This window comes from Heteronotia binoei, chromosome 2, assembly GCF_032191835.1.
Source record: "Heteronotia binoei isolate CCM8104 ecotype False Entrance Well chromosome 2, APGP_CSIRO_Hbin_v1, whole genome shotgun sequence".
Classification (NCBI taxonomy): Eukaryota; Metazoa; Chordata; class Lepidosauria; order Squamata; family Gekkonidae; genus Heteronotia; species Heteronotia binoei.
The window spans coordinates 202,936,231-202,958,237 of record NC_083224.1 but is presented as its reverse complement, the minus strand read 5'-3'; the positions used below and the strand labels follow the sequence as shown (position 1 = coordinate 202,958,237).

Here is a 22,007-nt window from a genome sequence, read left to right as displayed (position 1 = left end):
TGTTTCTCTGCTGCAAGGAGACCTGGAATGTTGGGGGGTGGAAAGGAAAACCCATTGGCTGATCTTTGCGCTTTGCACTTTGAATGTATCATGGATGGAGACCCAAACCTATAACTGTAGGGACCGAGGCTTCCTGCATCAGTTTCAGCAGAAAGGATCACTGCTTGATCACTTAATAAACAAACTTACTAATGGAGAAGGAGTGTTCATTGGTGACAAGTGTGCAGAACCTGACACAGGGCAGTAACAGCAGAAGCAAACGGATTTGAAGAACAGCTCTCCGGAGGAAATTGGTGATAGTCCCACCAGTCCATGGGGAGGGGCTATGGCTCAGTGGTTGGCATGCAGAAGGTCCCAGATTCATTCCCCAGCATTTCCAGTTAAAAGGACCAGGCTGCAGGTGATGTGAAAGACCTCGTTTGGGGACCCTGGAGAGCCTTTGCCAGTCTGATAGACAGCACTGTCCTCGAGGGCCCAATGGTGCGATTCAGCACCAGGCAGCCTGGCATGTCCTTGACATGTTACTAGGACCAGTTGCTTTACTTTGTTTTTGGAGGGGGGTGGGGTTGGCGTTGAATTTTATCACTGATGTTCTTTTATCTCCCTTGGCCAGCTGGAGGCCTGAGAGAGGTTGGGTGAACATTTTACATAGCTGGCTCTGCCTTCTTGCTTTCTGCCTTCGTGGTGATGGGGGGGGGGGGCAGGCAGGACCCCAGTCTCAGCACAGGCCAGGGGTGCTGCTCCAGATGGCTGCCTGACACCCCTTGTCCCTCTGGCACCTGAGGCACATAGTGGATAAGCCTTCTCTTCTGCTAAAAAGGTAAAGGTCGTCCTCTGTGCAAGCACCACTCATTTCCGATGCCAGAGTGATGTTGCTTTCACATTTTCACAGCAGACTTTTTACGGGGTGGTTTGCCATTGCCTTCCCCAGTCATCTACACTTTCCCCCCAGCAAGTTGGGGACTCCTTTTACCAACCTCGGAAGGAGGGAAGGCTGAGTCAACCTTGAGCCGGCTATCTGAATCCAGCTTCCGCTAGAATCGAACTCAGGTCGTGAGCAGAGTTTAGGACTGCAGTACTGCCGCTTTACCACTCTGTATCTCTTTAGGACTCCTTTTGGCAGAAGAGGACATTATCAAACTTTGTGCAGCATCGTACCTCACCTTCCCCTGACAAGTCCATGCGCACATCACAGTGGTGCTTTCCCATCGTGTCAGAATCTTAAAACAGTTCTTCTCTGTTGCAGATCTGGGTGAATGAAGAAACAAAGCTGGTGTACTTCCAGGGCACCAAGGACACCCCTCTGGAACATCACCTCTACGTTGTCAGCTACGAGACTCCCGGGGAGATCGTACGGCTCACCTCCTTGGGTTTCTCTCACAGCTGTTCCATGAGCCAGGTCTGTCCCTTTGTCCAGAGCCCTAATTCTGCTGCCATTCAAAAATTTGTTATTATGATGAGATAATGTACATAAACTGCTTTTGTGGTGTCTGTACAGTGCTTTTAAAAGTCCCCTTGTTTTTATTATGATTAGGTCTTCATAGAACAAAAAATGACAGTACTTTTTCTATAGAGTCATGAGTACTAGAATTTTGCCATCTGGGCTCCGGGTGATGTAGAGTTACATTATGTATGAGCCCTGTAGGTCCTAACGATTAGCGACCCAACAACTTCTGGTGATACCCAGCCCCAGAGACATCCCTCTGGCCTCGACGAGGGGGCCTTTTCAGCCCTGGCCCCTGCCTGGTGGGATGAGCTCCTCCCCCTGGAGATCTGGGCCCTGTGGAATCTGCTCTAATTCCGCAGGGCCTGTAAAACAGAGCTCTTTCACCAGGCTTTCAGCTGAGGCAGTGGATGGCACTTGTTAAGAGGGTGAACGAAGTGCAGGAGGACAGAAGAGGGCTGCCAGCTGAGATGGCAACTAACAACATCTTTGGCAGGGGAGGAGTGTTCGTGAGTCACTGCTCCCTCCTTCAGTATCTGCTGCAGACCGACCGACATGGCTACTCACCTTGATCTGTCTCCACAGTAGACGATGAGTCAGGGGAGGGGCCGTGGCTCAGTGTCAGAGCATTGGGTGGCATGCTGAAGTTCTCAGGGTACATCCCTGATGGCATCTCCAGTTGAGAGAATATGGCAGTAGGTGATGGGGAAGACCACTTTCCCTGAAACCCCGCAGAGCTGCTGCCAGTCTGACTAGACGGACCGATGATCTGCTTCAGCACAAGGCAGCTTCGGTTGTTCATCCCTCCAGCTGGAGAGCATCTTCCACTGGAGGAAGAGCCGGTTAGAATAGAAGAAGTTAAGATAGAAGAAGAGAGCCAGTTTGGTGCAGTGGTTAAGTGTACAGAGTCTTATCTGGGAGAACCAGGTTTGATTCCCCACTCCTCCACTTGCACCTGCTGGAATGGCCTTGGGTCAGCCATAGCTCTTGTAGGAGTTGTACTTGAAAGGGCAGCTTCTGGGAGAGCTCTCTCAGCCCCACCCATCTCACAGGGTGTCTGTTGTGGGGGAGGAAGGGAAAGGAGATTGTAGGCCGCTCTGAGCCTCTGTCCTTGAAAGGGCAGCTGCTCTGAGAGCCCTCTCCAGCCCCACCCACCTCACAGGGTGTCTGTTGTGGGGAAAGGAGATAAAAGAGATTGTGAGCCGCTCTAAGACTGATTCAGAGAGAAGGGCAGGCTATAAATCTGCAGTCTTCTTCTTCCTTGGGGGGAGGTTATATCCACTCTGACGGCTCCAGGAAGGAAACGCATAGGGTGGAGTGAAACCTCCTCCACCCACACACTAACCCGGCTGGTGTCCTCCTCTTGCAGAATTTCGACATGTTCATCAGCCACTACAGCAGTGTCAGCACTCCCCCCTGCGTGCATGTTTACAAACTCAGCGGGCCAGATGACGACCCCCTTCACAAGCAGCCGAAATTCTGGGCCAGCATGATGGAGGCAGCCAGTGAGTTTCTCTCTTTCTCCTGCTCCCGACCTGTGGTGGGTTTCTCAAAGGCCAGGCCCCAAACTAGGGCTGAGTTGAAGAGTCAGGGGTGGTTTGAGTGTTAAAGGAGTCCGAAAAGATCAATATGCTTTCCCACTTTTTGTTTGAGTGCCCTCTGTGACTCCCAAGGACCACTCTATTATGCCCCTATCTTAATTTCTTTCAATGAATGAAACGTTAGCTACTGTTAGAGAGGCGAGTTCAGGATAATTGCACACAGCTTCCTCTGTTGGCTCTGCAAATAAAGTAGCCGCTGTCTCTTCACTAGGGTGGCCAGACCGTCCCGGTCTCCCGGGACTTTCACGGTTCTGGCCCCCAATTCACGGCTCCCGGGCTGGGTATACCGGGACCATTAAGAGGTCCCGGTTTAGCCAGCCAGAGAGCCGGGGGCCGCGCGCCCGGGCGGGGAAGGTGGCGAGGGAGGGAGGGAGCGACCCTGCGCGTGCGCAGATCGCCCTGCGCACGCGCAGGGACGCTCCCTCCCTCACTCGCCGCCTTTCCCGCCCGCGCACGGGGCCCGGCGGTGGCGGCGGAGGCCCGGGAGGGCGTCGGAAAGGCCCGCGGGGGTCGCTGGAGGCCCTCCAGCGACCCCCGCGGGCCTTTCCGAGGCTTCCCCGGGGCTCTCAACCCCCACCCCCCGTCCTCCTCCCCCGGGAGGGCGTCGGAAAGGCCCGCGGGGGTCGCTGGAGGCCCTCCAGCGACCCCCGCGGGCCTTTCCGACGCTTCCCCGGGGCTCTCAACCCCCACCCCCCGTCCTCCTCTCCCGGGAGGGCGTCGGAAAGGCCCGCGGGGGTCGCTGGAGGCCCTCCAGCGACCCCCGCGGGCCTTTCCGACGCTTCCCCGGGGCTCTCAACCCCCACCCCCCGTCCTCCTCCCCCGGGAGGGCTTCGGAAAGGCCCGCGGGGGTCGCTGGAGGGCCTCCAGCGACCCCCGCGGGCCTTTCCGACGCTTCCCCGGGGCTCGAAACCCCCACCCCCCGTCCTCCTCCCCCGGGAGGGCGTCGGAAAGGCCCGCGGGGGTCGCTGGAGGGCCTCCAGCGACCCCCGCGGGCCTTTCCGAGGCTTCCCCGGGGCTCTCAACCCCCACCCCCCGTCCTCCTCCCCCGGGAGGGCGTCGGAAAGGCCCGCGGGGGTCGCTGGAGGCCCTCCAGCGACCCCCGCGGGCCTTTCCGACGCTTCCCCGGGGCTCGAAACCCCCACCCCCCGTCCTCCTCCCCCGGGAGGGCTTCGGAAAGGCCCGCGGGGGTCGCTGGAGGGCCTCCAGCGACCCCCGCGGGCCTTTCCGACGCTTCCCCGGGGCTCTCAACCCCCACCCCCCGTCCTCCTCTCCCGGGAGGGCGTCGGAAAGGCCCGCGGGGGTCGCTGGAGGGCCTCCAGCGACCCCCGCGGGCCTTTCCGAGGCTTCCCCGGGGCTCTCAACCCCCACCCCCCGTCCTCCTCCCCCGGGAGGGCGTCGGAAAGGCCCGCGGGGGTCGCTGGAGGGCCTCCAGCGACCCCCGCGGGCCTTTCCGACGCTTCCCCGGGGCTCTCAACCCCCACCCCCCGTCCTCCTCCCCCGGGAGGGCTTCGGAAAGGCCCGCGGGGGTCGCTGGAGGCCCTCCAGCGACCCCCGCGGGCCTTTCCGAGGCTTCCCCGGGGCTCTCAACCCCCACCCCCCGTCCTCCTCCCCCGGGAGGGCTTTGGAAAGGCCCGCGGGGGTCGCTGGAGGGCCTCCAGCGACCCCCGCGGGCCTTTCCGAGGCTTCCCCGGGGCTCTCAACCCCCACCCCCCGTCCTCCTCCCCCGGGAGGGCGTCGGAAAGGCCCGCGGGGGTCGCTGGAGGCCCTCCAGCGACCCCCGCGGGCCTTTCCGACGCTTCCCCGGGGCTCTCAACCCCCACCCCCCGTCCTCCTCCCCCGGGAGGGCGTCGGAAAGGCCCGCGGGGGTCGCTGGAGGCCCTCCAGCGACCCCCGCGGGCCTTTCCGACGCTTCCCCGGGGCTCGAAACCCCCACCCCCCGTCCTCCTCCCCCGGGAGGGCTTCGGAAAGGCCCGCGGGGGTCGCTGGAGGGCCTCCAGCGACCCCCGCGGGCCTTTCCGACGCTTCCCCGGGGCTCGAAACCCCCACCCCCCGTCCTCCTCCCCCGGGAGGGCGTCGGAAAGGCCCGCGGGGGTCGCTGGAGGGCCTCCAGCGACCCCCGCGGGCCTTTCCGAGGCTTCCCCGGGGCTCTCAACCCCCACCCCCCGTCCTCCTCCCCCGGGAGGGCGTCGGAAAGGCCCGCGGGGGTCGCTGGAGGCCCTCCAGCGACCCCCGCGGGCCTTTCCGACGCTTCCCCGGGGCTCGAAACCCCCACCCCCCGTCCTCCTCCCCCGGGAGGGCTTCGGAAAGGCCCGCGGGGGTCGCTGGAGGGCCTCCAGCGACCCCCGCGGGCCTTTCCGACGCTTCCCCGGGGCTCTCAACCCCCACCCCCCCGTCCTCCTCTCCCGGGAGGGCGTCGGAAAGGCCCGCGGGGGTCGCTGGAGGGCCTCCAGCGACCCCCGCGGGCCTTTCCGAGGCTTCCCCGGGGCTCTCAACCCCCACCCCCCGTCCTCCTCCCCCGGGAGGGCGTCGGAAAGGCCCGCGGGGGTCGCTGGAGGGCCTCCAGCGACCCCCGCGGGCCTTTCCGACGCTTCCCCGGGGCTCTCAACCCCCACCCCCCGTCCTCCTCCCCCGGGAGGGCTTCGGAAAGGCCCGCGGGGGTCGCTGGAGGCCCTCCAGCGACCCCCGCGGGCCTTTCCGAGGCTTCCCCGGGGCTCTCAACCCCCACCCCCCGTCCTCCTCCCCCGGGAGGGCTTTGGAAAGGCCCGCGGGGGTCGCTGGAGGGCCTCCAGCGACCCCCGCGGGCCTTTCCGAGGCTTCCCCGGGGCTCTCAACCCCCACCCCCCGTCCTCCTCCCCCGGGAGGGCGTCGGAAAGGCCCGCGGGGGTCGCTGGAGGCCCTCCAGCGACCCCCGCGGGCCTTTCCGACGCTTCCCCGGGGCTCTCAACCCCCACCCCCCGTCCTCCTCCCCCGGGAGGGCGTCGGAAAGGCCCGCGGGGGTCGCTGGAGGCCCTCCAGCGACCCCCGCGGGCCTTTCCGACGCTTCCCCGGGGCTCGAAACCCCCACCCCCCCGTCCTCCTCCCCCGGGAGGGCTTCGGAAAGGCCCGCGGGGGTCGCTGGAGGCCCTCCAGCGACCCCCGCGGGCCTTTCCGACGCTTCCCCGGGGCTCGAAACCCCCACCCCCCGTCCTCCTCCCCCGGGAGGGCGTCGGAAAGGCCCGCGGGGGTCGCTGGAGGGCCTCCAGCGACCCCCGCGGGCCTTTCCGACGCTTCCCCGGGGCTCTCAACCCCCACCCCCCGTCCTCCTCCGCCCGGGAGGGCGTCGGAAAGGCCCGCGGGGGTCGCTTGAGGCCCTCCAGCGACCCCCGCGGGCCTTTCCGACGCTTCCCCGGCCTCTACCACCCCCCCCCCGTGCTGGCGGAGGCCCGGGAGGGCATCGGAAAGGCCTCTCCGCCGCCGCCGCCGGACTCGCCGCCGCTGCCGCCGCCGCTGGACTCGCCGCCGCCGTAGGTAAGGGGGCCGAAAGCGGGGGGGGGGGCTGGCGGTTGGGGGTTTGCCTTCCTTTCTTCCCTCCCTCCTTCCTTTCTTCCTTCCCTCCTTCCTTCCTTCCTTCCTCCTTCCTTCCTCCTTCCTTCCTTCCTTCCTTCCTTCCTTCCTTCCTTCCTTCCTTCCTTCCTTCCTTCCTTCCTTCCTTCCTTCCTTCCTTTCTTTCTTCCCTTCTTCCCTCCCTCCCTTTCTCCCTCCCTCCCTCCCTTCCTCCCTTCCTTCCTTCCTTCCTTCCTTCCTTCCTTCCTTCCTTCCTTCCTTCCTTCCTTCCTTCCTTCCTTCCTTCCTTCCTTCCTTCCTTCCTTCCTTCCTTATGTTCTTATGTGACACAGAGTGTTGGACTGGATGGGCCACTGGCCTGATCCAACAGGGCTTCTGTTATGTTCTTATGTGACGCAGAGTGTTGGACTGGATGGGCCACTGGCCTGATCCAACAGGGCTTCTCTTATGTTCTTATGTGACGCAGAGTGTTGGACTGGATGGGCCACTGGCCTGATCCAACAGGGCTTCTCTTATGTTCTTAAGTGTGACACAGAGTGTTGGACTGGATGGGCCACTGGCCTGATCCAACAGGGCTTCTCTTATGTTCTTAAGTGTGACACAGAGTGTTGGACTGGATGGGCCACTGGCCTGATCCAACAGGGCTTCTGTTATGTTCTTATGTGACGCAGAGTGTTGGACTGGATGGGCCACTGGCCTCATCCAACAGGGCTTCTCTTATGTTCTTATGTGACACAGAGTGTTGGACTGGATGGGCCACTGGCCTGATCCAACAGGGCTTCTCTTATGTTCTTATGTGATGCAGAGTGTTGGACTGGATGGGCCACTGGCCTGATCCAACAGGGCTTCTCTTATGTTCTTATGTGACGCAGAGTGTTGGACTGGATGGGCCACTGGCCTGATCCAACAGGGCTTCTCTTATGTTCTTAAGTGTGACACAGAGTGTTGGACTGGATGGGCCACTGGCCTGATCCAACAGGGCTTCTCTTATGTTCTTATGTGACGCAGAGTGTTGGACTGGATGGGCCACTGGCCTGATCCAACAGGGCTTCTCTTATGTGACAATACTGACTTTGGTGGACCCAAGCACTGATTCAGTGTAAGGGAGCTTTGTGTTTGTGTCTTCTAGTGCAATTTTGTTCTCAGATCCTGTATTTACTTCATCAGTATATGGGATAAGGCACTTTCTCAACTGTGCTGCATAATGCAGCCTATTTATTTTGTCCTGTTGGCTCTGTTGGCTCTATCTGCGCCACCTTCATCACTTTCGGGGTGTGGATCCCCCAGTGGAGTGGTCTCCCGACTCCCTCCGCCGGCTGTTTCTGATAGCCCTGCGCTCCCTCTTTCATTTGATATGTGTCCCGTGCGGGTGCCACCCTCCCGCCGGGAGATGCCGCAAAATGAGCCCCCTTGAGGCTTATGGCGGCAGGGCTCGGGGGAAGCGAGCTAGACTGCTGTTCTTTTGAGGGGTTATAGAGTGTTTCGAGCCCGTCCCTGTGGCATCGGTCCCATCATTGTGGGGCCCAGGGGGCCGGCGCAGCGGCCTGCTGAAGCAGCCTGTCGGTCACTTCCGGGTTCCTGTCCTGCATCTCGACCTGTGTTATTAGTGACAGGCTGCTTCGGCGGGCCGCTGCGCCGGCCCCCTGGGTCCCACAACGATGAGACCGATGCCACAGGGATGGGCTCGAAACACTCTATAACCCCTCAAAAGAACAGCAGTCTAGCTCGCTTCCCCCGAGCCCTGCCGCCATAAGCCTCAAGGGGGCTCATTTTGCGGCATCTCCCGGCGGGAGGGTGGCACCCGCACGGGACACATATCAAATGAAAGAGGGGGCGCAGGGCTATCAGAAACAGCCGGCGGAGGGAGTCGGGAGAGCACCCCACTGGGGGATCCACACCCCGAAAGTGATGAAGGTGGCGCAGATAGAGCCAACAGAGCAAACAGGACAAAATAAATAGGCTGCATTATGCAGCACAGTTGAGAAAGTGCCTTATCCCATATACTGATGAAGTATATACAGGATTTGAGAACAAAATTGTTTCCGGCGGTGATATTTGGGGGATTTTTGGGGACGTCACAGGAAGTGCTGTGAAGTCACTTCCTGTTTCCGGCAGTGGCATTTGGGGGAAATGATGTCATTTGGGGGAAGTGATGTCAGAGGAAGTGATGTCACTTCCCGTTTCCGGCAGGTGACGCGGGGGAAATGATGTCACAGGAAGTGGTGTCACTTCCTGCTTCCGGCGGTGGCATGACATCACCGGAAGTGACGTCACCGGAAGTGACGTCACTTCCTGTTTCCGGCGGCGCGCGCGCTTCGCGCGCACGCACCCCTACCTCCCCCCCCCCCCCCAGGTGTCCCTGGCTGGCCTTCAGACATTATGGTCACCCTACTCTTCACTTTCATCACTTTCAATTCCTGCCAGAGGTGAGTAACAACTGGAAACAGGAATGGCCTAGAAATCATTTTTACCAGCAGTAAAATAATCCCCTCTCTTTGTTTGCTTCTGGGCTGGCTGTAAATTTGAGTCTTCAAACTCCCGAGGCCGTTTGGCTGCTCCCGTAGTAGCCACGAAAAATGCACTTCATTAGACACTTTTTAAGTCAAACACTAAGTAAGGGAGTAGGACAGCTGGCCCAGAAAATAAAAGCCCTTTATCAGAAGGAAAATAGAATATATAGAACCAATTAAAACTTGCGATATCCAGAGAGGTACACTCAGCTTGCTGCTGCCGCCGCCATCTTTCTCCTGATGACTCTTATGCCCCCATCAAGCAACCACTTACCTCCACACTCTTCGGAAACTGTTCTCTTCCAACTCAGTGACCTGAAAATTACACTGGGTGTTTCAAGTCGACGGATTCAATAATGAGTCAAAGTTGATACTAAGTCTTCATTTATTGATAACTGGTACTCTGGCGCAAGCCTCTAGCTTGCTAAGAATGAAACCAATACATGGATACATGGGTTTTAAGGTACACTTCAAAAACATTCCTACGGGGGGGGGGGGTTTACAGGAGGAAACATTCACATACAACTACTAGATACTTTCTCAGACGATGGCTAGCAAATGCTCTTGAATTGTTATGCAGGGCCTCCCCCCACCTCAGGCCCTGAAAAGGTGCCAGCTAGTTCCTTGACACCAGTTACAAATCAAAATAAGAAAAGGGGGGAAGGGGAGCAACTAAGGTAGAACATTAGCAGCAGTGGATCCATTATGATTTTAACAGGGCCTATTGCTTAGGCCATGATCCCCCAGTCTTAAGTCGTTATTAGTCGATCTCGACATACTGCCCCCCCTAAGCTGACCCTCTCGGTCTCTGAGGGTGTTTAGATAGAAATTTCCTGATAAGGTCAGGGGCTGACAGATCTTTCTCTGCTACCCACTCATTTTCACTAGGAGGGAAATATTTCCATCTAATTAGATAATACAGCTTCCCATGTTTAAGCTTTGAGTCCAAGATTTCCTGGATCTCATGGTGACTCTGGCTCCTCACCTGGATAGGTTGAGGTGCTTCCGGCCGAGGATGCCAAGGGGAACAACCGGGGTCTTTCCGAAGAAGACTGCAATGAAAGACAGGGTGCACTTTACTAAACATCTTTGGCAAATCCAGCTCTACAGTAACTTTATTTATCACCCTCTTGATCTTAAAAGGACCCAGGTATTTGTAAGCCAACTTTTTGGATGGTTGAGTGAGTGGAAGGTTTTTTGTAGACACAAACACTGAGTCTCCTACTTTGAAATCCCAGACAGGGACATGGCTTTTGTCATATTGCTTTTTGTAAGCTTCTTTGGCTACTTCCAAATTCTCCTGTATTTCCTTCCAACTCTTCGTCAGTGTGCACCACCATTGATCAAAAGGGCTCGCCTCTTTCTTTACTTCCCCCCCTGGTAGCAGCAGGAGGGGCTTTCCCTCATACCCACTCACAGTCTGGAAGGGGGAGGCTTTGGTGGAGCTGTGGACACTGTTGTTATAGCAGTACTCTGCAAAGGGCAACAGTTCCACCCAGTTGGATTGTTGGTGGTTAATATAGCACCTTAAGTACTGCTCTAGAAGCCCGTTCATCCGCTCAGTCTGTCCGTCCATCTGTGGGTGGTAGGCGGAACTCAACCCTTGCTCCATGCCCATCAGTTTACAGAACTCCCGCCAGAAGTTAGCAACGAATTGCGGGCCACGGTCACTAATCACCTTGTCAGGGATTGAGTGTAGCTTGGCTACATGGTTGAAGAATAAATAAGCCAGCTTTTTTGCGGTGGGGAGTTGTGCACAGGGAATAAAGTGGGCTTGTTTGGAAAAAGTATCTACTACCACCAATATTACTGTTTTGCCATGAGAGGGCGGTAGTTCTACAATAGAGTCCATGGAGACTATCGACCAGGGTCTAGAGGCGGACTCCAGCGGTTTGAGTGCCCAGGGGGTTTCCCTCCCCTTCTTTTAGCCATTATGCAAATAGGGCAGGTAGACACAAATTCGGATATGTCCTTTTTCATGGAGGGCCACCAAAACTGCCTGTTGACCAGATGTAAGGTCTTGATGTACCCAAAATGCCCAGCCAGTTTGTTGGAGTGACAGAACTGTAATACTTCTGATCTTCTTCGTGGTCTCTGTGCAGTCCCACACATGGGTTTTCCTATCAGGACGAACCCTACCTCGGAGATTTTAAATAGCTAGCCTAGGCGTTATTTTTGGCGCGCACTCCCTCCCGCTCTGGGGAGCAGGCATCCACTGCGCATGCCTGTAGCGCGAGGGAGGCGCCCAACCCACTCAGTTTCTTTCCAACCGCCGCCCGGGATAGTCCTACCTCGTTGCGCTCCTCACTTACCTCAGATATCTAGCCTTCGTTTTCCTCAAGTTTCCTCTTCTTTCATCCTTCGCTATTTCTTCATATTCTTATCTTCAAAAAAAAAAAAAAAAAAAAAAAAGATTTAGATAAATATCTTCCCCGCTTTTTCCTCAGACCTCCCTTCCCCCACCCCCACCCCCCCCCCCCGGGCGTATGGAAGGAAGGGACAGTAAAATAACTTTCAAAAGGTGCTCGCGCTGTAGGGCGAAAATCCCTACATCGGACGGGCATTCGCTTTGCTTGTTCTGTTTGGGAGAATCCCATAAAGTGGACGCCTGTGCGCACTGCCTTCAATTTTGCAAACAGGCGCGAAAAAACAGAGCCGCTAGACTCAGAAGCCACTTAATGGAGTCTGTGCTCCAGCCTGATATGTCGCAATCTTCGTCAGCAAGTAAGTCGCCTCCCCTACTGACTCCCCAAGGGGACGGCGCAAGGTCGGCAGCTTCAGTGGCCATTGCTCCCAGCAAGCATAAGTCCGGCGATGCCGCGAAAGCCGGCGACGGCGCGAGAACGTCAGAACAAACGGCCGCGGCGACTAAACCAAAGGGCGGGAAGCACACTAAGAAACATAAGCATTCCGACCCGAAGGGCCAGAAGGATTCGAGAAAACCGTCCGATCCGAAGGCTCCGCGGAAACCGACAGACCCGAAGGACCCGAAGATTCCGAAGGACTCGAGAAAATCCTCCGAACAACAGAATGAGCCTGAGACGCAATGCGAGCCTTCCACTCCCGGATCCGACACCCAGGAAGTGACCACCCCGGCTACGGAGTCGCCGCACCAGCAGACGGAAGAAGTTATTCCCATTCCGTCCCGATCCCCTTCCCCGCATGGATCCATGCTAGACCCTGCGCTGGAGCCGATTCGAGACCCGCAACAGTGGACTCGACACCACATCAATCCTAGATCGTTCCGCGATATGTCGAATCCCATCCAGCACAAACATGATGCTTACAGGTACTTCGATGCGCATCGGTTCCCAGCCAGGTCTCCCAGCATGGAGAGATATAGGTACCATCATGCGCGTTTCCCGGAGAGATCCCCTAGTAGAGGGAGGGACCGCCATCGCTACAACCCGAGATCTCGGTCCCCATCCATGTCCCCGAGGCGACGCCATTATGCTTCAAGGTCTCCTTCCATCGAATCCCATGCATGCTGCGGATACCATCATTCTCGGTACCGAACCGATTATCACATGAACCCATCCAAGGAAGCGACTCCTGTCCAACGGAGCAAGCAACCACCGAGACAGCCGTCTCCGACTCCTTCCACTTCGACTTCTAAACCTAGGGGTGCGATTCCAGTGGAACCCAAAAGCACGACTCCAACCAGACCGGACCTACCTGAACCCGAACCTGACTCTGATGCTGAATCCGAAGCTCAATCATCGGATTCGATACAGTCCATGTCCCCTGGGTCCCCTGCTTCAGATATCGCCAAGCCCGCGGATTTGTCACCTTCCGAAGGGGCAAAGACATACCTGGACTTGATTGCCAATATGGCCTCTGCACTTAACGTAACTCTGACTTCGGATGCACCCAAGGTGACAGACGTGGTACACGACCTGGTGCACTCAGATTTACCTGCTGGTTCCTTTCTGCCGATGCTGCCGGTACACCTAGAAGCCATCAAAGAAGCTTGGGACAACCCAGCCTCCATTCCCCCGACTTCAAAACGAATCGAATCCCTTTATAGGATCCAAGCACCGGATTCGAAATTTTTATTTAGCCATCCAGCACCGAATTCTCTGATAGTGCATTCATCTTCTAAAACCAAACAGACCCGCCACCCGGTACCCCCTGAGAAGGAAGGCAGGAAGTTAGATACTCTTGGAAGGAAAATGTATTCAATCTCGACGGCAACTGCCAAGATCAACAATTACCTAGCATACTTCGCCGCGTATTCCCACAATATCTCCTCCCAACTGAATACGCTAGTCTCTGCCCTGCCTGAGCCCTCCCAGAAACAAGCCTGCAAGCTACTTCAGGAGCTCAACAGGATTTCAAAGCAACAGATAAACACCATCCGTCACTCTGTGGGGTGCACTTCCAAGGCGATGGCCGCCTCCATTGCCCTAAGGCGACATGCTTGGCTTCGATCCTCTTCGTTGCAGCCTGATCTAAAATTCAAGATAGAAGACCTTCCCTTCGATGGCCAAGGTCTCTTTAATGCCACAACGGACGATATACTGTCCACCGTGGATGACAGCCGCAAACGAGCGAAAAGATTGGGGGTAGCCCAACAGCAACAACAACAACAGAGCTATAAGCCCAGATCATGGAAACCAACCCCCTTCAAACGTTCCAGATCCCCTCGACAATCTGAATACTGGAAACGTAAAGCTCCTCCTCCAAAGCAATCCTTTAACCAGAGACAGCAGAGACCACAACCACCTAAAAAGGCTGCATCTTCATCGAAGCAGTCTCTTTGACTTTCTACCTCTACCACTTCAGCACGTCTCCAGGCTTCTTCCATTTCTCGACAATTGGCAACAAATAACCACAGACAAATGGGTTCTGAACATTATTTTGAGGGGCTACTCCATAGAGTTCCAAGCACCACCAAAAAGACATCATTTTGTTTCCACTCCCCCATCACCTTCCCTTCAGGAAGAAATAGACACCTTAACAGCCAAAGCGGCTATAGAGCCTGTCCCAGTCCAGTATCATCGGACAGGTTTTTATTCCAGGTACTTTCTAGTCCCGAAAAGGGATGGGGGACAGCGCCCGATTCTGGATCTAAGAGCCCTAAACAAATTCATCCGCCACAGAAAATTCAGAATGATCACCTTACAATCGATTCTGCCATTAATCCCCAGAAACTCCTGGATGGCACTGGTAGATTTACAGGACGCATACTTCCACCTGACAATACACCAATGCCACAGGAAGTTTCTGCGTTTCGCCGTTGGCAACAACCACTACCAGTTCCGAGCTCTGCCCTTCGGACTTTCCACGGCACCACGGACATTCACAAAATGTATGGCGGTTATTGCAGCGTACCTCAGGCAACGCGGCGTTGCAACCTACCCATACATAGACGATTGGCTCCTTGTGGGAGCTTCAAGGACACAGTTGATGAAGGACATTTCCATCACACTTGCGCTCCTAGCAAACCTGGGCCTCCAGGTCAATCATCAAAAGTCACACCTTACCCCAACTCAAGACATTCAGTTTATTGGGGCTCGTTTGTGCACCACGGACCACAAGGCGTATCTTCCTGTGGACAGGATATCCTCCATTCAGACGCTGGCCACACAAATAATGCAACAACCCAAACAAGCGGCCTTCAACATTCAGCGCATGTTAGGACTTATGGCAGCCACAACGGCAGTTCTGACACACGCAAGACTACGCATGCGAACCCTACAAATCTGGTTCGTCCGCGCGTTTCGACCCCAACACCAATCTCAAGGAACGGTCCTCACTGTTCCGAGCCACATCCTCCCTTCGCTCGAATGGTGGACAGTTCGAGCTCACCTGCTTGCGGGAATGCCCTTTTTACGGCCAAGTCCATCAGCAGTGGTTACAACAGACGCCTCGAGATGGGGCTGGGGAGCTCATCTCGACGTACTCACGGTCCAGGGGCAATGGACACCGTACGAACAGTCGCTCCACATCAATTGCTTAGAGCTTCTAGCTGTTCACAGAGCGTTAAAATCGTTCCTTCCATCTCTTCAAGGCCTACACGTACAGATCGCCTCAGACAATGTGGCGACGGTTTTTTATATAAACAGGCAAGGAGGGACAGCATCCACCCGCCTTTGCAAAAGAGCAATGCACCTGTGGCATTGGTGTATTGCCCATCAGATTCACCTCACTGCGGTACATCTTCCTGGCATACAGAATGTTCAAGCGGACAGACTGAGCAGATATTCCATCAACGACCACGAGTGGTCACTCCACCGGTCATACCTTCTGCCAGTATTCCGGAAATTCGGAACTCCGTCAATAGATGCGTTTGCTGCACCAGACAATGCACAGTGTGCGATCTTTTTTATGAGAGGTCCGCCCTCACAACAGTCTGCAGGGGATGCCTTCATACAGACGTGGACCGGTCCACTACACTTCCTCTTCCCTCCCTTTCCGTTAATAACACGGTGCATACAGAAAATTCAACTGGACAACACAGATTGCATTCTCGTGACGCCATGGTGGCCACGTCAGCCATGGTTCACAACCCTTCTCCTCCTGTCAGAAAGCACTTACCATCACTTCCCTCTGGCACACAACCTCCTGTCCCAACAGAACGGCAGGGTTCTGCACCACGACCCGAACAGACTTCGCCTGACGGCCTGGAGGATATGTTCTCAGACTTTCCTGAAGGAGTAAGACACGTTCTCCTTAATGCAAGGAAACCGTCAACAAGGAAGTCATATTCCATGAAATGGAAAAGGTTTTCCATCTACGCTACCAAGCATAATTTCAGACCCTCCTCGGCTTCCATGCCTCAAATCTTAGCATATACACTGCATTTGTCAGAAAAGGGCCTTACGTACTCCTCTCTGAAGGTGCACCTGGCAGCAATCTCAGCTTTTCACCCGCATGTACAGGGTCGAACTGTCTTCTCACACCCTGCTGCGAAATCCTTCTTAAAGGGAATCTTACATTTGCACCCACCACTACGGCAAATGTATCCTAGCTGGAGTTTGTCACTAGTGCTTAGCCAACTAGTAAAACCACCTTTTGAACCTATGGCTACGATACCACTTCACCTCCTCTCATGGAAAACGGCTCTTTTAGTTGCACTCACCTCTGCTAAAAGAGCAAGTGATCTCTGCGCGTTCAGAGCGGACTCGCCTTACACCATGTTTCACCATGATAAGGTGGTGTTACGGCCAGATCCCGCTTTCTTACCGAAGGTGGTCTCCGCATTCCATCTGCATAGAACCACTACCTTACCTGCCTTTTTCCAACGGCCTACGGATAAGGGCCAAGAAGCTCTACACTGTCTAGACGTGAGAAGAGCACTCGCCTACTATATAGATCGAACTGCATCGTTCCGCACAGACTCCAGACTTTTCGTGGCCTACGGCCGCCGTCATAAGGGAAAAAAGATATCTACGCAGAGACTATCAAAGTGGTTGGTTGCTGCTATAGAGCTGTGCTACAAGCTCGCGAAGCAACCAGTTCCATCTGCCATAAGAGCTCATTCTACAAGAGCTTTGTCAACGTCATCTGCCCTTGCCAGGGGTGTATCCATGGAGGACATTTGCGCTGCTGCCGCTTGGTCTTCCTCCTCGACCTTCGCCACGCACTACGCTTTGGACGTTCGTGCTAGGCGGGATGCATCCTTTGGACAGGCAGTTCTTCGCTCCATCTTTGACTAAGAAGCTGGTCCGGGCTTGGTGAGTAGTTACTTACCTTATAGCCTATAATGTGCTGCCTATGTTGCACTAACCTTTGCACTATTTTTTCCTCCAACTCTAGTGCCAGCACCCACCGCCTTGCAGATCAGCTTATCAGTCACCCATGTGTGGGACTGCACAGAGACCACGAAGAAGATAAACAGGTTACTCACCTGTAATTGATGATCTTCGAGTGGTCATCTGTGCAGTCACACACGCCCGCCCAGCCGTCCCCGCTGCTGGCTACTTGTCTTATATATCCGCGCTCCTATTATGTCAGCGGCGGGGAAAGAAACTGAGTGGGTTGGGCGCCTCCCTCGCGCTACAGGCATGCGCAGTGGATGCCTGCTCCCCAGAGCGGGAGGGAGTGCGCGCCAAAAATAACGCCTAGGCTAGCTATTTAAAATCTCCGAGGTAGGGTTCGTCCTGATAGGAAAACCCATGTGTGTGACTGCACAGATGACCACTCGAAGATCATCAATTACAGGTGAGTAACCTGTTTATCTCAGGGCCTTAGGAACGTATAGTTTTACCCCTTTGTACCAAAGCCCATCCTCTTGTTTCTGGATTTCCCCTGGCCGTTCGTCCTCCTCCTTTTCAGTCTCTGCTGCCATTCTTTCCGTTCCCCACCCCTGTAGTTGCCGCTTCTTTTGCGACCGTGTAGTTACAACGGCGGCCACTTGGGTGGGCGGAACTAACGAGTCCACTATCTCCTCTCTTTGACTGTTGTGCTCGTTGGGGTGGCTCAGGACCAGCTCACTTGTGAACAGCCGCTTCAATTTATCAAACGCCGACTGGCAGTCTGATGTCCAATTTAACCGGGCTCCCAGTCGCTTGGCTTCCGGGCCCTTCCCCTTCGTCTTTAACAACTCAGTTAAGGGGAGCATGATTTGTGCAAACCCCGGTATGAACGTCCTATAGAAATTTGCGAACCCGAGGAATGATTGGAGTTGTCTACGTGTCCTCGGGGGAGCCCAATCTAATACAGCTTGCACTTTTGCCGGGTCCATTGCCAGTCCCCTAGCGGACACTCAACAGGGTGCTTAACACCTCCCGCACCAATTTCACAAGAGATCGTTCGTCTTGCGAGTAAATAATGATGTCATCCAGGTACACCACCACCCCCTTAAACAAAAACTTTCTTAACACATTGTTTATAAAACTCATGAACACCCCAGGGGCCCCTTACAGTCTGAATGGCATCACCAGGTATTCAAACTGCCCCAGTGGTGTGTTGAACACCGTTTTCCACTCATCCCCCTCCTTAATGCGCACCAAGAAATACGCATCTCTCAAATTCAGCTTTGTGAAAATTTTCCCCTCCGACACAGTACTCAGTAAGTCCTTAATGAGGGGGATGGTGTAGGCGTTGGAGGTTGAAATCGCGTTTATCCCACGAAAATCTGTGCAAAGTCTAAGCGGGCCGTCCTTCTTCTTCCGGAACAAGACCGGAGTTGCGTGACAGGGTGTGACTAAATATCTGTCCTTTTAACTCTTGATTCCAAATGGAATATCTAGAATAATTTTGCTGCTCAAGATTATATCTCTTGTTAGATTCTAGGTTGAAACAGAAAGGCGTCTTTGGGGAGTGCAGCAGCTATTGGCGTTTTCCCTGGTGCTTCCCCCTCGCTCCCTCCTGCCAGTTTGCCCTCCAGTCTGATGGGTTTTTGCACTGGCTCTGCTGTTTCCTTTTTTTCAGATCTATCTTCTCTTTTTAGAAATGGTGGAACAAGTCACATAGCCAATAAAGTTTGTCTGTATGGTGATAATGTCACGGAGGGCAAATAGAGCTGATGTCATAAGAGAATATAAGAGCGTAAGAGAAGCCATGTTGGATCAGGCCAATGGCCCATCCATTCCAACACACAGTGGCCAAAAAACCCAAGTGCCATCAGGAGGTCCACCAGTGGGGCCAGGACACTAGAAGCCCTCCCAGTGTTGCTTCCCCCCCCCGCCAAGCACCAAGAACACAGAGCATCACTGCCCCAGACATAGAGTTCCAACATGCTGTGGCTAATAGTCACTGATGGACCTCTGCTCCATATGTTGATCCAATCCCCTTCTGAAGCTGTCTATGCTTGCAGCCGCCACCACCTCCTGTGGCAGTGAATTCCAGGTGGAAGAAGTACTGCACATGCTGATGTCATCATATGCAGCCAAAGCTCGTTGGCTATGAGGTCATCTCACCATGTACAGGAAGGAGAGGGAGCAGGTTTTTTGTGGGGAAAGATGTTATCAACACTGAGATGTGCAGACAGCCACTGCTAAAGTCTAGTGGGGAATGGCTGTGGAAGGCTGGGAACCATGGCTGCCCTGAATGTGGCAGGAGCACTTTTACTCCTTGTCATGCCCAATGAATAAGAAAGGGGTTATAGCTCAGTGGAAGAGCCTTCTTTGCATGCAGAATGTCTCAGGTTCGATCCTTGGCACTTCCTCTTAAAAAATACCTCTTAAAAATAAAAAAGGTGAAAGCCTTCAGCCTGAGACCCTGGAGAGCAGTTGCCAGTCTGAGTAGACAACACTGACCTTGAGGGACCAAGGATCTGATTCAGTAGAAGGCAGCTTCATACATGAAGGGGGGAAAAGACTGCAGTGTGATTTGTTCTCTGCAAAATCTATTTTCCCCCTCCCCTGACTGCAGGGGTTTCTCAACCCTTTGTAAGCACCATAGAGATTTCCGTCATGGTTGACTGGCAGGTGTGTAGCTCTGTGGAAAGGCTCAGGATATAGTCTTAAAGAGGCCATGGCCACTCTCCTTACCTTTCCCAGAATCCCCTTTCTACTCTAGAGTCAACTTAAACACAGGTCTTCTTTAAAAGGCACAGCCCTTTAAGCAGTCATGTTGGTCGGACATAGAACAGTTAAGATAGGTGTCCAGGAGCACCTTAGAGACCAACAAAGAGTTTCCAGGCATAAACTTTTGAGAGTCAAAGCTCTGAAGGTGCATAAAGGAAATGCCAAACATTCTGGCAGGCAGCAGTAACAGAACCCTTGTGCCCAGGCGGTGAAAAGCAGGTACTCCTTTCTGCTTAGGCTAGTCAGCCCCCCCCCCTCCCCTTGGAGTCTTGTTCTGGGAGACACAGCTCTGAAGGAAGAAGAGACCCATGGGCAAGGTTCATGGAGATCAGGGGTCTGGCAAACTACCTCTGCAAGGTGTCAGCTCTGGGACTATCCTTAAGCAAAGAAAGCTTCCAGTGTGATCAGAAAGCTGGCTTTATTGATAGATGGAAACAGTAGCAATACACATCAGTATCAGAACTGGCTCACCTTGAGGTGACCAGTCTTATATACCTTATCTAGATCCGTTACGCAGCCTGCCAGAACCACCATGCAAAAAGCCTGCACATGGCAATACAAATGGTTTTCCACCAACACCTTTTTCATACCAAACAGTTGGCAGCTGAGCTGTCTCTGCAAAGAGATGGAATGGCCTGGAACATCCAGGCCTGACTCCCTTCCACCGGGTAGAAATGAATACAAAGGAATGGGCAAAGCAGGCACGGTGCACCATTCACCCTCATTCTTTAGACACGGAACTTACAGAAATAGCAAAAATGGCCCTTGACACAAGGAGAGGCTGGGAATACGGAGGCCAGAGGAAAAAAGAAAACGGGGGGGCCCTTCAGCTGGAAGAAGGGCGAAGGCTGGATCTTGGCCAGCGTAAGTTATTGGTGGGGAGAGATCATTTGAATGCTGAATGGCTTAGCAGTGCTTTTTGTTTTAATTTAATTGTTTAAAATTTAATTAGCAATTAATACCCCGCCCTATCCTGCAAAGCGGGCTCAGGGTGACCTACATTAAAATATTACAATAACAATAAATAAAATATATCAAATTAAACATCAACAAATTTAAGATATCTCATAAATATAATACATTTAAATTAAAATAAATAAACCATAACTCCAACAATGGTACAGCCTGAGACCACAGTGCAGCAGTTGGTACAACTTCAGCTACTTAACCCCACTTAGCACAGCTTCAGGTCATTGACACCACTCAAACCCTTGACCAACTCAAGCACAAGGACAGTAAAGTGCTGGGGAAGGTTTCAGAGGACACCTGGTGGATTAAAAGCCTGGTGGAAGAGCTCCGTCTTACAGGCCCCGCAAAACTTAAGGGAAGTCCTGCAGGGCCTGGATCTCCAAGGGCAGAAATAAAAATTTATTATTATTATTATTATTATTATTATTATTATTATTATTATTATTATTATTATTATATTATTCCACCAGGTAGGGGCTTGGATTGAAAAGGCCCTGGCCCCCATTAAGGCCAACTGGGCATCCTTAGGACAGTGAAAGCAGTTAGCTGGGGAGTGGGCTCTCCCCCACCCTCCCGTGTTGGATGCTTGAATTGGGAACTGAGCAGCGGGTTGGACTGGATGACCTCTAAAGTGCCTCCTGACTCTGTGGTTGTAACGATCTGTGCTGTGAGACAGAGGCCTAGTGGGTCTAGGGAGCCTGCGAGGCCTGTGTCTCTGTAGGAAGAGACAGCCTACAATCCCCAGAATGCTTGGCACTGGTTTCAGCCCGTTAGCGTCCAAGTAGGCTCTGAAGGGAATTGCTTAAAAGCTCTCTCAGGAGGCAAATGCTGTTCTTTTCCTCCTGAGAGGTCAAGCAGGCAGGAGGGCTGCTGTGTAAGAGGAAGACCCTCCCTCTGAGGGAGAGAGGGAGCAGGCCGAGGCCTGAGGCCTAACCGACTTGGGACACTTAAGTCTAGTCGCGACTTGGGACACTTGTCTGACCGCTTGTGGCTTTAGATGGAGCTCTGGGCTTTTCTGGGTTCTGGGGCCAACTTGTACTTTTTTTTCTGCCTTCTATTTGGATGGGGTGGGGCCTAATTTTCTTCTTTTTTTAAGTAAATGAAATAAATATTCTAGGAAGGTTTTCTCTGCTCTCTCCCCGTGGGGGGATTTCCTTGCAGGCTGCCCTGCCGATTACATCCCCCCCGAGATTTTCCACTTCCGCACGCAGTCGGATGTTGAGCTGTACGGGATGGTGTACAAGCCCCACAACCTCCAGCCTGGGAAGAAGCACCCCACCGTGCTCTTTGTGTACGGAGGACCTCAGGTAGAGTCCTGGGACTAGGCCCTGTGGCGGGTGAGGCTCTCCTAAAGGAACGCCAGGTTAACTGTCTGCAGCCAGCATCACATGTTAGCTCTGCAGTGATGAAGCCTGCAGGAGATGCATAAGTTAACCAGAGCTGGCTGGAGCTGCAGCGGCATTGA

The 22,007-nt window shown here is 54.4% G+C and overlaps 1 protein-coding gene across 1 annotated transcript in view; it reads left to right on the top strand.

Moving 5' to 3' along the window:
- The window catches only part of DPP9 (dipeptidyl peptidase 9), a 75,436-nt gene that overhangs the window by 33,169 nt on the left and 20,260 nt on the right, over positions 1-22,007 (top strand). The window contains exons 14-16 of the mRNA XM_060232870.1: positions 1,247-1,399; positions 2,814-2,949; positions 21,704-21,849. Coding sequence (XP_060088853.1) covers positions 1,247-1,399; positions 2,814-2,949; positions 21,704-21,849 — 435 coding nt within the window. The remainder of the gene's footprint in view (positions 1-1,246; positions 1,400-2,813; positions 2,950-21,703; positions 21,850-22,007) is intronic.